This window comes from Pteropus alecto, unplaced genomic scaffold (genome assembly GCF_000325575.1).
Source record: "Pteropus alecto unplaced genomic scaffold, ASM32557v1 scaffold28, whole genome shotgun sequence".
Classification (NCBI taxonomy): Eukaryota; Metazoa; Chordata; class Mammalia; order Chiroptera; family Pteropodidae; genus Pteropus; species Pteropus alecto.
The window spans coordinates 3,770,889-3,784,527 of NW_006441063.1; the positions used below are offsets into that span (position 1 = coordinate 3,770,889).

The window sequence follows — 13,639 nt, forward strand, 5'->3', positions numbered from 1 at the left end:
TAAAATTAATAAGAAACATACAAGACCTTTTTCATAAGATCAAAACTATATCAAATGACATTTTTAAAAATTGAAATAAAGGGAAAACATACCATGTTCCTGGACAGAAAATCTCAATATTTTAAAGATGGTAATTCTCAGTAAAGTAATCTATAAATTCATTGAAATTCCAATCCAATTGCCATAGTTTAAAATTTGAAAAAATTGATTCTGAAATACAATTAGAAGAATGATAGAGAATTGCTAAGAAAAATTAGAAATAAATAATGAAACATAGAAAGTCCAAAACAAACCCATATATTTATATAAATTTGGTTTATGATAAAATTAGAATTTCAAATTATTGGGGTAATTGGTCAACAGATGTTATTGGAAAGTTTTGTCTTTTCATTAAAAACACAAAGATAGCTACCCATCTGACACCATTTTTAAATGTCCAACCAATGTACTGTATACTTGAAACTAATAAAATAAAATTAAAAAAAAAAGAAATACTTTCTAAGAGATGGTGTTTTCCAGATGATACACTAACCATTAAAGGTGGTGAGTTCTCTGTCTTTGCAAGTGTGTGAGCAAAGATGCTGAAGAGGGGACTGGAGCATCAGGTGAGCAGTTGGCCTAGTTGACCAAGATTTTAGTATCATTCTGACCTCTCCAATCTCCAACTTACCAAGTCAGCAAATTGACTGATACTCTGAGCAATGACTGGATAACACCTGTCAAAGGATGGAAGCATTTTGAGCCTGCAGTCGCTGTCCTGCTCACCTGTGTCTGCACATAGGAGGTGCTTAGTGAAGACTTCGTGACTAGCTACCTGGCACATAGGAGGTGCTTAGTGAAGACTTCGTGACTAGCTAACTAGCTGAACGACCTGTTGACCTATATAATCCTCTCTGCAACTTCGTGAGATTTTAGCAACCACTTCTAAGAAGTCTTTGAATGATATGTGGTCCCATTTACAAATGTGAGATAAGTGCAACCATATCAAAGTAAAGTCGGAGCCACCGTACCAGAGGAACTGCCTTCTACATCTTGTTCCTTGAAACTTTGGAATGTTTGAACTGGGTAAAACAACCTTTGAACTGGGCCAAACCAACTTTGTTTTACAGTCATTTGTAAAGCTAACAGGAAAGCAGACATCTTGACCACAAGGGCTGATATTATAAACTCTTTTTCTGAAGATAGAATCAGTAACCAGCCATATACAGCTGAAGAGTAACTCAGCTTGTTGGCTCCAATAGGAATCTCCTTCTTCTATCCATGTAATTATTCCTTTTCTTTTCTCTTAAAAAACCCTTGCCCTCACCCTGAAATTGGGACACTATTTGGGTTTCTACCTGAATCTATTCCTCAAATGGCAATTCTTAATCTCAAATAAACACTTATTGCCTCCCCTCCAAAAAAGTTCTAAATTAATCAAAGATTTAAAAGTTAAAATAAAATCATAAAAGTCAATGTATACTAATATTTTTATAATCTTAAGAGTATGAAAGGTCTTCTTAAGCATAACATAAAATCCGGAAATCTTGAAAGTTCAGCAACTTTGACGAGAAAAATATTTAAAATTTTGGTCCGGCAAAAGACCATAAACTAAATGGAAAGAGAAATGGCAAAGTAGGAAAATATTTACAGCACGTATTGAGAAAGAGTTATTATCCTCAGTATAAACATATTAATAGGGAAAAATTGGGCAAACAATAGATCTCATGTTAAATGTTCTTACCATAATAAAAAAAAAATCACAAATATACATACCCTTTGACTCAGAAATTCCACTTCTAGGGATTTATCTTTCAGCTATACCCATACATGTAGAAAATAATATACATATAAGGTTATTCATCGTAGCATTCTTTGTAATGCAAAATACTGAAAATACTACAAATATCCCTCTACATGAGACTGGTTAAATAAATTATGGTTCATTCATACAAGGTAATACTATGAAATAATAAAAAGGAAAAAGTCCAGTGATGTACTGATTGAGGGTGATCACTAAAACAGCAAGGTGCTACCATTTGTATAAAAACAAAGAGGGATAAAATGTTATATATACACCTATTGTATATATACACAGAATATCTCTGAAAAGATAACTAAAAAACTGGTAAATTGGTGGTCTCTTGGGAAGTAAACTAAACTATTTAGAGTGCACAGATGATGTATTTCTTTTTAGACTTTTTAAACTTTGTAACTCTATTACCTATTCAGAACATTAGCTAAACATTTGGAAAAAAAATCCATGTGAAGAACAGCTGACCTTTGGGCTCGGTAGATGTATTTAGAGTTTCCTGTGAGTCTGTATAGCAGCAGGAAGACATAGGCACTGCCAGCTACACCGTGGCAAATCCCCGGCCCCTTCTTTAGCAGGCCCTTCTGCCATGTGAGTTCCCCACACCGGATACATGTGTCCAGGTACTGTGGTTTCTTGGAAACCAGATAAGCTTTGGCAAACAGATAGGCAATTCCTGTGAAAACATCAAAAGATACTAGAGGTGACTTTCGGGGCTTAATACTATAGAACAGAACTTCTCAAGCTATAAAATGCTTACAAATCAACAGCATGTTGATTATTAGAATATCCATTTTAATCTGGTGGGTCTCAAGTGGGGCCTGAGATACCACATTTCTAACAAGTGTCCTGCTGGGGACCACATTTTGAATAGCAAGGCTACAGAATCTTCTACAAGGGAGTCTTATTTTATCTGTGAGATTCAATTTAAGTTCTTTGAAGTGTATTGTGGTGTTGGCTCCTGGAGAAAGAGCAATAAGTACATAGACTGATAAAATCCATAATTTACAAAAGAGTTAATATTTAATGATGCGTACTTTGGTAAGCATTATGCATATCTGGCTATTTGGAATGGCTAAATGTTTATACAGTTTGCCTATTCTCTCCCCCCAGAGGCCCAGAATTTATAATGTTAAATTACTTTTAAGTATATACCTTTTCTTAAGAGCAAAACTGGGAGTCCTGCCCAAAACAACAATGATCCCAAATGACGTGGCCAAGACTTCTACTACAGATGTGAAGTTTTTCCCAACTTGATTGTTCCAAGACATTTTCCTTCAAAATTTCTCAACAAAGGCAATCGAAATTACAAAAGCAGGAACAGAAACAAGAGAAGTGACCACTATTAATAGAATCATTTCCCCCAAGTTCCCGGTGCTCATATTCAGAGAGATTAGTAACCTAAGATCACTCTCTCTGGCATGGTTTACCTTTCTCCTATATAAAATAAGACTGGAACGTAGTAGAATCTTGACTACCTTATACATCAGGGTTCTCTCTCCGCCTTTCCTTGTCTTTGACTAGGCTCTTTTACAACTATATAGAGATAGGAATTATCGTGCAGAAAACTAACAGTAATGTAAAGAATTCCTGACCCTAGAAACTCAGTCTCTTAGTGGTTGGATTGACTTCACTCAGCCTTTGTGGAAGCAGCGTTTTGCATTTATTAAGCAAATTCATGTTGGCATTCCTAATGGCCTGTAAATAGTCTGCTCTTTGGATTGTCTTTTGAGCCAGTTTTAACACCTTTATGGTTCCCTCATTGATTGAGCAAGTAAAATCATTAGCAAACGTTTATTTTATATTTGTATGGAAGTCATGATTATTCTTTCAGATTTATCCTTTAACGCTTCCTATAATTAACACTTGCATAACAGGCTCTCCTCAGCCATTCCTTTCCAGTCAACCACTGACAATGGTCACCTATAGCATTGTCCTCCTTCAGCTTCAGGAACAAAGTGTCTCCCACAAACAAAAGAATGATTTTTTAAAAATTGAACTTATTTAATTATATATCCATTCATTTACTGTATCCATTCATTTGAAGTGTTCATTAGTTATCTACTGTATGCACAGTCCTAGGCAGGGCTAACTTCATGGGCATGTGACCTACATAGTGTCACAAGAAGACTCCAAAGTGCCTGATGCTGGATTTAATGCTTTGCTGTTGCCATCTTGAAATTCTTAATCATTTTTTTAAAAGGAGAGGTACATTTTCATTTTGTACTGGGCCCCCCAAATTATGTAGCGAGTCCTGGATCTGGGTGATAAAAAACAAGTGCTAAGCATGATTCCTGCCCTTCAAGAAGGCAACGTCTAGAAAGGGAGAGAAGAAAATGTACATGTGACTGACATATTAGGACATGTAGTTAGTTCATGATGCTGTTGAGGCACAAAATGAATGGTGCTGTCAACAGTACTAGAGAGATCAGAAAAATGGAAGTTCTCCGAGGGAGAGTCAGGTGAAGTAGGGTTTCTCTAGGACTTTGTAGGATGCATAGGAAACTCCAGGCCTAAAGTGAGGTAGAGAGAACATTCTAGGCATCAAAATCAGCAAGGGCAAAGGTTCAGAGCCAGGACAAACGAGGTGCATGAAGATCAGTGTGACAGTGTTCTAACCAACAAGACAGTGGGGGTAGATTGGGTTTGCATTATGGATGGTTTTACAAGTCCAGTTACGTAGCTTGGACTACACTCTCTGAGTAACAGAGAACCAGTGAGAGTGTTTTTGTTGCAGATTGATTGGTTTTTAGTTTTAATGATGTGATTAGTATTATAAACAAAATGCCCAATTCCACAGTGGTGCCAAGAGAGACCTAAAGATGGGCTATGGGGTAGCTATGAGCTGATGTGTTGGCAGAAAGATGGGTTAATGAAAGAGACAGCAAACAGGATTTGGTGGATGTTTAGATATTCATTGAGCACTTACCATATGCCAGGCACAGTGATGCTAAGGTTTTAGAAAGCCCCAGCCTTCAGTGTTTACAACCTAACTGGAGGAATTAATTAGGTTAAGTGAGGGGAAACAGAGGTGCTGCGGAAGTACATAGGAAGGCTCCTAACCTATAATTGGAGGTAGGACAGGCCCAGGAAGGGGAGTGACATCATCTATCTAACCTGAGTACCAAAGGATGAGTAGGAATTGGCTAGGCAAACTAAAAGCCCTTGGTGCTCTGCCATATCCCCTTTAACTTGCTAGCAGGTGCCCCATCTCCCAGTTGCTATGACCTGGCTGCTAACAAAGCTCACATTTACTCTATGGAGATTTGCCCTCAGCCTCCACTCCCCAGCAGATTTTAGCCAATGACTGACATAGGGGTACAAATCATCAGCCCCTGCCTCAGGACAAACGAACTCTGAGGTGGAATTTATGCCTCTTAACTTCCCCTCGGAATCCAGGTGAAGCTAGTCTTCAGGTGAGATAAAATCCTTTATGACTCAGCAACTACTCTATTCTGCCACTTCTCCTCCATTCCCTACTTAAAGCTTTTCACTTAAGTAAACCAAACCACCTGCAGCTCCCCTTCCTTTGCTATATGGTTCCATACATCAGACTGACTTTTCTTGGGATGAACTTCCCACCTTTTTTGGCCTGGCCGATTCATCTCAGGCATCACCTCCTCCAGGAAGCCTTCTTTGAACCTGGAAGAGCACCAGGAATCCATCCTCTGATCTCTCATTGCTCCCTATACAAACCTTAGCTCTTAATCAATATCATATTAAAATTATCTGTATACATGTCTGCTTCCCTAGTATAGCTCAAACTGCCCAAGGGCAGGATCTCCATCTTGTTCAATTTTGTTCTTCTAGTCTGTGGCACAGCGTTTGACACATGGCAAGGGCTTCACACATGTCTACTAACCTTATAATGTCTAATTTCTCACCCAAACACAGGCCGACACTGAAGTGGAGATGAGAGATGTAGAAGGAAGAAGGGCTGAGATGGTCTAATTACTATACCAGATCATTAGCCCCAGGCAGCTAATAGGTATTGATCCTAGGGTTCTGGTCAGAGAGAAAGGGCCTCTTCCTGCAACCTGGATCACAGAATGGTACATGCAAGCGACCTTGAAAGACTTCCAAACCTATTGTCTCCTAACTGGACCTAATGAAATCCACAATAAGACTGCTTAATCTAAAAGAAGGAATATTGGATTTCTTTCCTTTTGATGGGAACTGTGTGATTTTGTCATGGGAACAGTCATTATAGCGCATTGATAAGAATCCGGAGCCAGCAACAATATATCTTTGCCAACTACAACTGGGGAAAGGAATTATTACTTAAATACAGTTTGAGAGACTAAATCTCTGAAAACTTGTGATCTAGCAGAGGCTTGTGACAGCCAGACTTGGCACATATAATTTTAACATAGGAGAATCACCAGGCAGGTCCATTCTGGGATCTGTTATTTCATAGAGGCATGCATTACACAGTGTGCAGTACAAAGCTTAGTGACCAATGATTGTTGCACTGCATAAGCCTTGTTGTTCTCTATTCAGTCACCTACCCAGGAGCCCTTGTGAAGTGATTTTTTAAAAAACAGCCATACCTGTGTTTCACACAGAAAAGAAATGCACTGTCAAGTGTCACCACAGTGATGATGTAACATAATGCAATCTAGAGTTTATTTTAGGCACATTTGTTTTAGTGATTTTGTAAATGACTTTTGTCTTGTATTTCAGAATCATTAAGGCTATGAAGCGGTCATATGAATCTGCCTGCTATACTTTATTGCATTTAGTGAGAAAAACTATGCCATACTGGGGATTTGTAAATGTGGGTGTCTACAAATCTTTGGGGACATACCCCTAAGGGATGGCAAGGGTCCATAGGATAAAAGGGGTCTGTGGTATAAAAAAGATTGAGTTTCACTTCTCCATTTCAATGTGCTCATTTCACAAATGAAGAAACAAAGGCACAAAAGAAACAAAGTAGTTTTTTCAAGGTCACTTAGCTGGTTAACTTTGGGGCTACAATTAGAACCCAGAGTTATTAACTTAGAGTCAAGAACTATTTCTACACTGCAGAAATGATAACCAAGGCTGTCACCTGTAGAGGTGGGTTGAATGAAAGTCAACAGGAAACAATTATTTATAGGGGGAAATAAGGTATCATTGATGAAGTTTCACATTGTGGATTATCTCTGGCAGGTTTTTAATCACAGAATCAGTCCGCTGCCCCAATCATCTGCACTGTTCATAAATCTACTTTCAAAAAGTATTTTCCTCAAACAGGTGAAAATTATTTTTCTAGGTCATCTCCTGTTTTAGAATTTTTGGAGAGTTTACTATTGCCAACTTCAGAGAAATCTTGATGGTCTTTGACCTGTACTTATTAGATTTATAATTACTCTTGATGCTGTTTTTGGCACATCTCTTAAAAGGAAGACCAATACCCTTGAGATGGGAGTGACCGTTGGCAGAAATAATGGGCTCCATTTGGTTCTTTATTTGTGAATTGGTTTATTTTTGGTAGTCCAGTGAATGTGGGGGTTGAATGATTTTACTTTGCAACCTATGTTTAATCTTAACAAGATATTTAACATGAATGATACATGAAGATAAATAAAGTCCCCAAGGTGATGAATTCTATGCTGCACTGTTCTGGTACAGAATTTATGAAGGCAGATGGAAGATGGGGTACAAAAAGGATGGAATAAGTGCCTCTTAAGATACCCACATCAATTAACTGACCCACTTGTTTTAGTAGATTATTCTTCCATTTCTTTATAAGGCTTTTACCAGTACAACTGAGTCCTTTTAAAATATTCTGTATTTAACTTGGGACAACTCCAAAATTCAAGGATCCTGGGGAGCTTGGAGGATATCCAGAGACCATTACTGAAAATGATTAAAGAGAATGAGAAATGGGATTGTTGATCATGACATAAAGAGCTATCATTTCCAGAATAGTAAATAACTGTTATTTTTCTCCAAAAAGTTCAAAGCAAGAAAAAATGAGCTCAAATTATAACTGGCAGAATTAGCATGGATATAATGCATAATGTCCTGGCACTGGTACAAACACACACAGGAGCCTTTGAAGTCCCTTCCTTAGGTAAATGTGGCAGGCAGAGGAAAAAAAAAGATGGCTGGTAAACTAAGACTTGTATTAATCATCAATTCAAACTGTACCAAGGAAAAAATGAAATTACAGTTGGAAAAAGAACATTAATTAGGTAAGGAGGGGGAAGGAAGTAATAAAAATCAGGCAACGAACTAAAGCGAAATCAAATATATTTTACAGCTGTGCTTGTGGCATGGAGGCATAGCCCTAAAAATTAAATCCACTCCCAAATCAAAAATTTTGTGTTATTTTGGTATTTTAAAATTCTCCCCTGGCCCTTTGACCAAAATTGATTGATTTATTTAAAGTATTTTGAATTGCCTCTTCTCCAAAGGCCTAATTAGCAGTGTAATGAAATTTAAACAAAAAGGAAAGATAGGTTTCTAGACTCAGTTCCAGAGAGTACACTGCAGATGGCTTCTCAATTCTCTAGACTTTTTTTTATTAGGCGATGATGGAAATCCTCATTTGAAGCACTCTAGAACACTCCAGATCCTGTTAAAATACAGATTCGGATTCAGTAGGTTGGGGTAGGGCCTGAGATTCTGGATTTCTAACAAGTTCCCAGGCTGCTCACGCTACTAGTCCAGGGACCACATTTTGAAATGCCAGGCTTCAGATCTGCTCCATCCAGTGTAGTTACTGATCCCTTGCAATATGGCTAGTCTGAATTGAAATGGAACTTAAGTATAAAATACACACTATATTTCAAAGACTAAGATAAAAAAAAAAGTAAAATACCTCAATTTTTAAATTGGTTGCATGTTGAAATAATATTTGGGGTATACTGGTCTATATATTATTAAAATTAATTTCACCTGCTTCTTTTTACATTTTTAATGGGCTACTAAATACTTAATTTCATATGTGGCTCATATTATATTTTACTGGACAGTGCTAGTTTAATTCACATACAAATAGATGTAGATCATATATTTTTAAAAATACAGGATCATTTCTAGAGATTCCTTCTAGATCAAGAATTTTTTTGGCTTTGAAGTTTCATCTTGACCCTTTTCATCTCATGCAGTAATGACATAAGATGAGAAATACCCTCACTTCTCAGAAAAGGCTAAGCCTGATGAAAAGTAATGTTTTCAGATAATAGTGAGTATGAGACCTGGGGCACCGTGGCACCAGTGCACCAGCTCGTTCTCTCTCTCGATGGCCTCGCCGAGCTCAGGTGGCCAGTTGCAGTTCTGTTCCTGCTCCATGAGGAAGTCCACACTCTGCCATACCAGCTCCTGATCTGAGGGCTTGAGGTGCTCATGGTAAGAAAGAAGCATCTGAAGAATGGAAGACAGGCCATGAGCTGCTCCTATATCAACAAACAAAGCACAATAATTTACATAATTGGGAGAGGAACCAGTTTAACTTAGTGAAAAGATAATCATAGTATAAATAAAAAGAATGGCAATAGTACTTTCGAGCACACATAGTGATATAATAATTGAGTTGCCTAAGAACTAGGCTTCTTGGGAACATAGCTTAGAGCAGAGGTCAGCAAACTACAGCCTACAGACCAAATCTGGCTCATTGCCTGTTTTTGTAAACAAAGTTTTATTGAAACACAGCCACACTCATTCATTTGTATATTATCTATGGCTGCTTTTATGCTACAATGGCAGAGTTGTATTTGTGACAAGACCATATGGCCCACAAAGCCTAAAATATGTATTATCTATATATTTATAGAAAACGGTTCAGTAACCAACCTGTTTTAGAGAAAAGATTTTTTAAAAACTTTATAATTAACATATTGATGACTTTTATGAAAATGCTCCTAAAGTGCTTGAAAATAATTTGTTCTTGGTATCCTAAACATTCATTCATTCGACACATAAGAATTAAGCACCTACCACATGCCAGATACTGTCTCTGGTAAAGACAGATCAGTAAACAAAACAGATGAAATCCCTTCTTTATTGATCTAAGCAGGGAGTTGGGGGATAAATACCCCAGCTTCCTTACTCCATGGGTGGGACAATTCTGAGGCATGTTCTATATAGTCTCTAAGAGTCCCCAGTGGAACTGAGCCTCAGTTGCTCATTACTACATCCTTTAGTAACTTCTTTGTCTACCCTGTCTGACTTCCTCATTCTTCTATCAATACTTCCTAGGATTACCTCCCAAAGAAACCATTTACACCTAAATCCTTGTCTCAAGGTCTGATTCTAGGGAAACTTAGACAGGAACTTAAAGGTTCTTTGAGAAAACTCTCAGAGAACTGCTAGTCTATAAACTCACTGTTCATCAGCCATTCATTCATTCATTTGGGTACCCTCATTATGTGTGGAGTCTTGGTAACAGTCCAGGAATCATAAAGATAAATGAGAGAAAGTCGTTATCCTGAAGTTGCACAGAGTCTGCTATGGTGGGCAGACAGGTATGTCACTAATTATATAGTACGATGTGATAAGAGCTCCAACTGAAGAATGACAGAATCCAATTTAGCTTCAGGGCAAAACCTGAACCATGTAAATGTTTCCTCAGAGAGGGTTCAATAAACTCATTTTCTAAAAGCACAAAGTTTCTCAACAAAGCTAATAATGTTTGAACAGAGTCTTGAAGTCTGAGTATAAATACTAGATAGATGAAGGTGTTGGGGGAACCCAGGCATTCTAGGCAAAAGGAACAGGCACAAAGGTTACACAGATATGGGAACACTTTGCTTGTAGAAGACTATGCTGGACAGAACCAGGGAAGGGAGAGATAAAGCTTGAGTTTGGAGGAGGAGGCAGGTGATCTACAAAGGGCCTTGTAAGGCATGTTCAGGGGTAAGGGCTCAAAAGGGGAGTAACTAATTTTCACTTTATATGCCTCATAGCTCAAAAGCCACCACTGTTATTAAGTAGCCTGTTATTAATCCACTAATATTAAAAATTTGAAAGTGTTAGTGGCTGAATCCTGTTTCCCTGTGCAGAGGCAGTATAAGCTATAAACATGTACACTGTTCACAAACTCAGCAAAATAAGTCCAATGAACTCACAATCTAGAATATGGATTTTAGTCTTCGGTGAAAGTAATTGTTAAAATAGCTATATTTCTGTCAGGCAGACTGTGAAAACAAACATTAAATTGTGATTTGTAATATCTACCAATATATGATCTCTAATGGCATTTTAAAGTGAATAGTGATGGCCAATATCAAAAACAAAACCTTCCGGTTTTTAGTAAATGCTAATATCAGACACTCCCTTCATCCTACAGGCCTTTGCCAACACCTTCACTCACCCAAGTATTCGGTTCCATAGTAAGAATACATCAGGGGGAATGGTTTCCTCTTTTTCATGGCATACTGCTTCCCGGAGTCCAGAATTGCCTGGCAAATTGATTTGATCTGTGCTGGGGTCAGCACCTGAATAAGGAAATCAGGAAGCAGAATTCAAATCAGGATCTTCTTTTTTCCTCAAACAATGGATTTTCTTGCTTAAAAAGTCCATCAGCATATCCCCCAAATTCTTTTTCTAGGTGTAAATAAGCTTAGCCAACCTTAACGTTTTTTTAAACCAATGATTCTCTGTTGTCGTTTATCAACCCCTTTCGGAAAATTTGCTGTTTTTGATGGCAAAGGCACACCTTTACCGCGATAGCCTTTTGTAAAATGCAAAGACTACCTTACAGTTGTTATATCATTAATCCTTGTCAGAGGAACAAGAAATTGCTCAGAAAAGAACAAGGTCTGATCCTAAGTGATCATGCTTAACAAAGCTGTTACTCCTGGTAAACAGTGCTGGTCTGGCTCAAACAATGGACCTTCAAATTTGTGTCATTCAGACAATGCTTATAAAGCCACAATTCTATGACAGATTGCTGTATGACTGATTCACTTTCCCTGAATGGAACCAAAGTCCAATAAGTACCAAGGCAAAATAACTTTTAATATCAAAATTACTCTGAATAGAGAATGACTAAAACGTAATGATTTGCAGTTGTCAATATTTTATTCAATCTACTCACAGTCATTTTTAGGACTACAGAGATTAAAATGTTCTGAAGCCTACAAAGCATCATTAAGTTTATTAGGATTCTGCTCAGGTTTGCAATATTTTCTGCCTCCCACTCTTCCTCTGGGCAGATTAATGTTCCCTTTGGCACACTCTTGTTATCACCATGACTTCTTGGTGCAGCATTTACCACCTGGTGTGTCATGTCTCTCTCTACTAGACGATCAGTTATTTGAGGGCAAAGACTGTGGCGTCTCATCATTTTGGTATCCTTGGTTCCTAACACAGAACCTGAGAGAGCCTCTGGTAACTAATGGGTGAGTAAATAAGTGCCAGGTTTACTGGCATGAAGAGAGAGCCCTCCCTCCCCTCTTTCCTTTTTTCCCTAACCTCACTCCCTCCATCCTTTTTTCCCTTCCTTCTACAATTATTTCCTAAGCCCCAACTATATGCCAGGAAAGTCTGTTTGTGGTGCTGGAGATACGACAGTGAACGAGATAGACAAGACCTCCGCTCTCATGAAGTCAATCTTCCAAAAAGGCAGACCTGTACAAGAAAAGTACTTGTCAGAGCAAACACATACACACACACACACACACACACACACAGACCTTGACCCCTGCCTTTGGGAATCCTTAACGATGTCACTTTCTTCTTCTCCGTTCCCTTTGAGTATATGGTCAATATGACAATTCATCAGCTAAAGTAAATTTATACATACCATGAAATAGAAGCAGAAGAAAGGGTACAGAGCAAACCATACACACACACACACACACACACACACCCTCCCTCCCTCTCCCCCTCCCCCCCTCAAGTTAACCTAAAGTTCAGCCTTCCCCTGATTGAATGAATCTGGGATCAAGGAAAAAAGTCCAATGGATTTTGGCCTCTCTCCTAAGACATCAACTCTTTTCTACCTGATATCTACCATTAAACTCACCAATCCCTTTTGAAATAAAGTACAAATGACTTCTTAACTCAGAACTTGCTCCTCTGATTTACCCAACATTAGAAAGGTAAAATATAATCCAGGTTTTAGCCTCCTCAAATCTAGCATTTAATATGGAAAAATAATTACAGAAAGAAGCTGTTCATTAATTCTGTCAATTAACATTTACTGAGCTAATGTTCCAATAAGGCCCTATACTAAGTATTGTGTGGGAAATTCTACAAGGCCTGGGACACATTTTCTTCCCTACTGGGAACTTATTATCCAGCACTGGAGATGAGACATAGACAAAAGTCTACAATAGAGCAATTAAAGTTCACAAGTCTAGGAGTGGAAAGAAACAGTAATGCAGAGTATGGCACATAGACAATGAAGCACTATTCAGCTTTATTAAGACTTTACTATCTCCTTGGTTTTTCTGGTTGCTCAGAAACAATTAGGTCATGGCTCTTGACTTAACTTTCCCTTTTATTAGCTATTTTGTCTCTTGAGTTTACTCCTTTCTGCCTAAAATTCCCAAACACCCTACCTTCCCATGTATTCCCACCATCATTTCAAGGCTCGACCTTAAGTCTTTCCTTAGCTGAGTAGCAAATTTCTCCTAAATAATTTCCTACTCTGCATCTATTCAAATTGCTACCAAAATTTTCATTTGCTATTAAAAACATCTTACTCTTTGTACTTTTATCACTACCAACTGTTCTTACGTTTAGTCTTATTCATGCCATTTATTTAATATCTGGCATCATCAGTCTCAGATCAACCCCTCCATCCTGGCTCACTCCCAGAAATCTGCTAAGAGCCTTGAAGGGCAAGGACATAATAGGGATCTAATCTGGTCTCATCCCTATTCTCTTGGGAATATATCTGGCTCTTCTACT

The 13,639-nt window shown here is 38.0% G+C and overlaps 1 protein-coding gene across 1 annotated transcript in view; it reads right to left on the reverse strand.

Moving 5' to 3' along the window:
* Nucleotides 1-13,639, reverse strand: part of LANCL3 (LanC like 3) — an 84,530-nt gene that overhangs the window by 5,807 nt on the left and 65,084 nt on the right. Inside the window, exons 2-4 of the mRNA XM_006918265.2 lie at nucleotides 11,094-11,217; nucleotides 8,980-9,177; nucleotides 2,261-2,468 (exon numbers count right to left, since the gene is read on the reverse strand). Of these exons, the coding sequence (XP_006918327.1) occupies nucleotides 2,261-2,468; nucleotides 8,980-9,177; nucleotides 11,094-11,217 (530 nt within the window). The remainder of the gene's footprint in view (nucleotides 1-2,260; nucleotides 2,469-8,979; nucleotides 9,178-11,093; nucleotides 11,218-13,639) is intronic.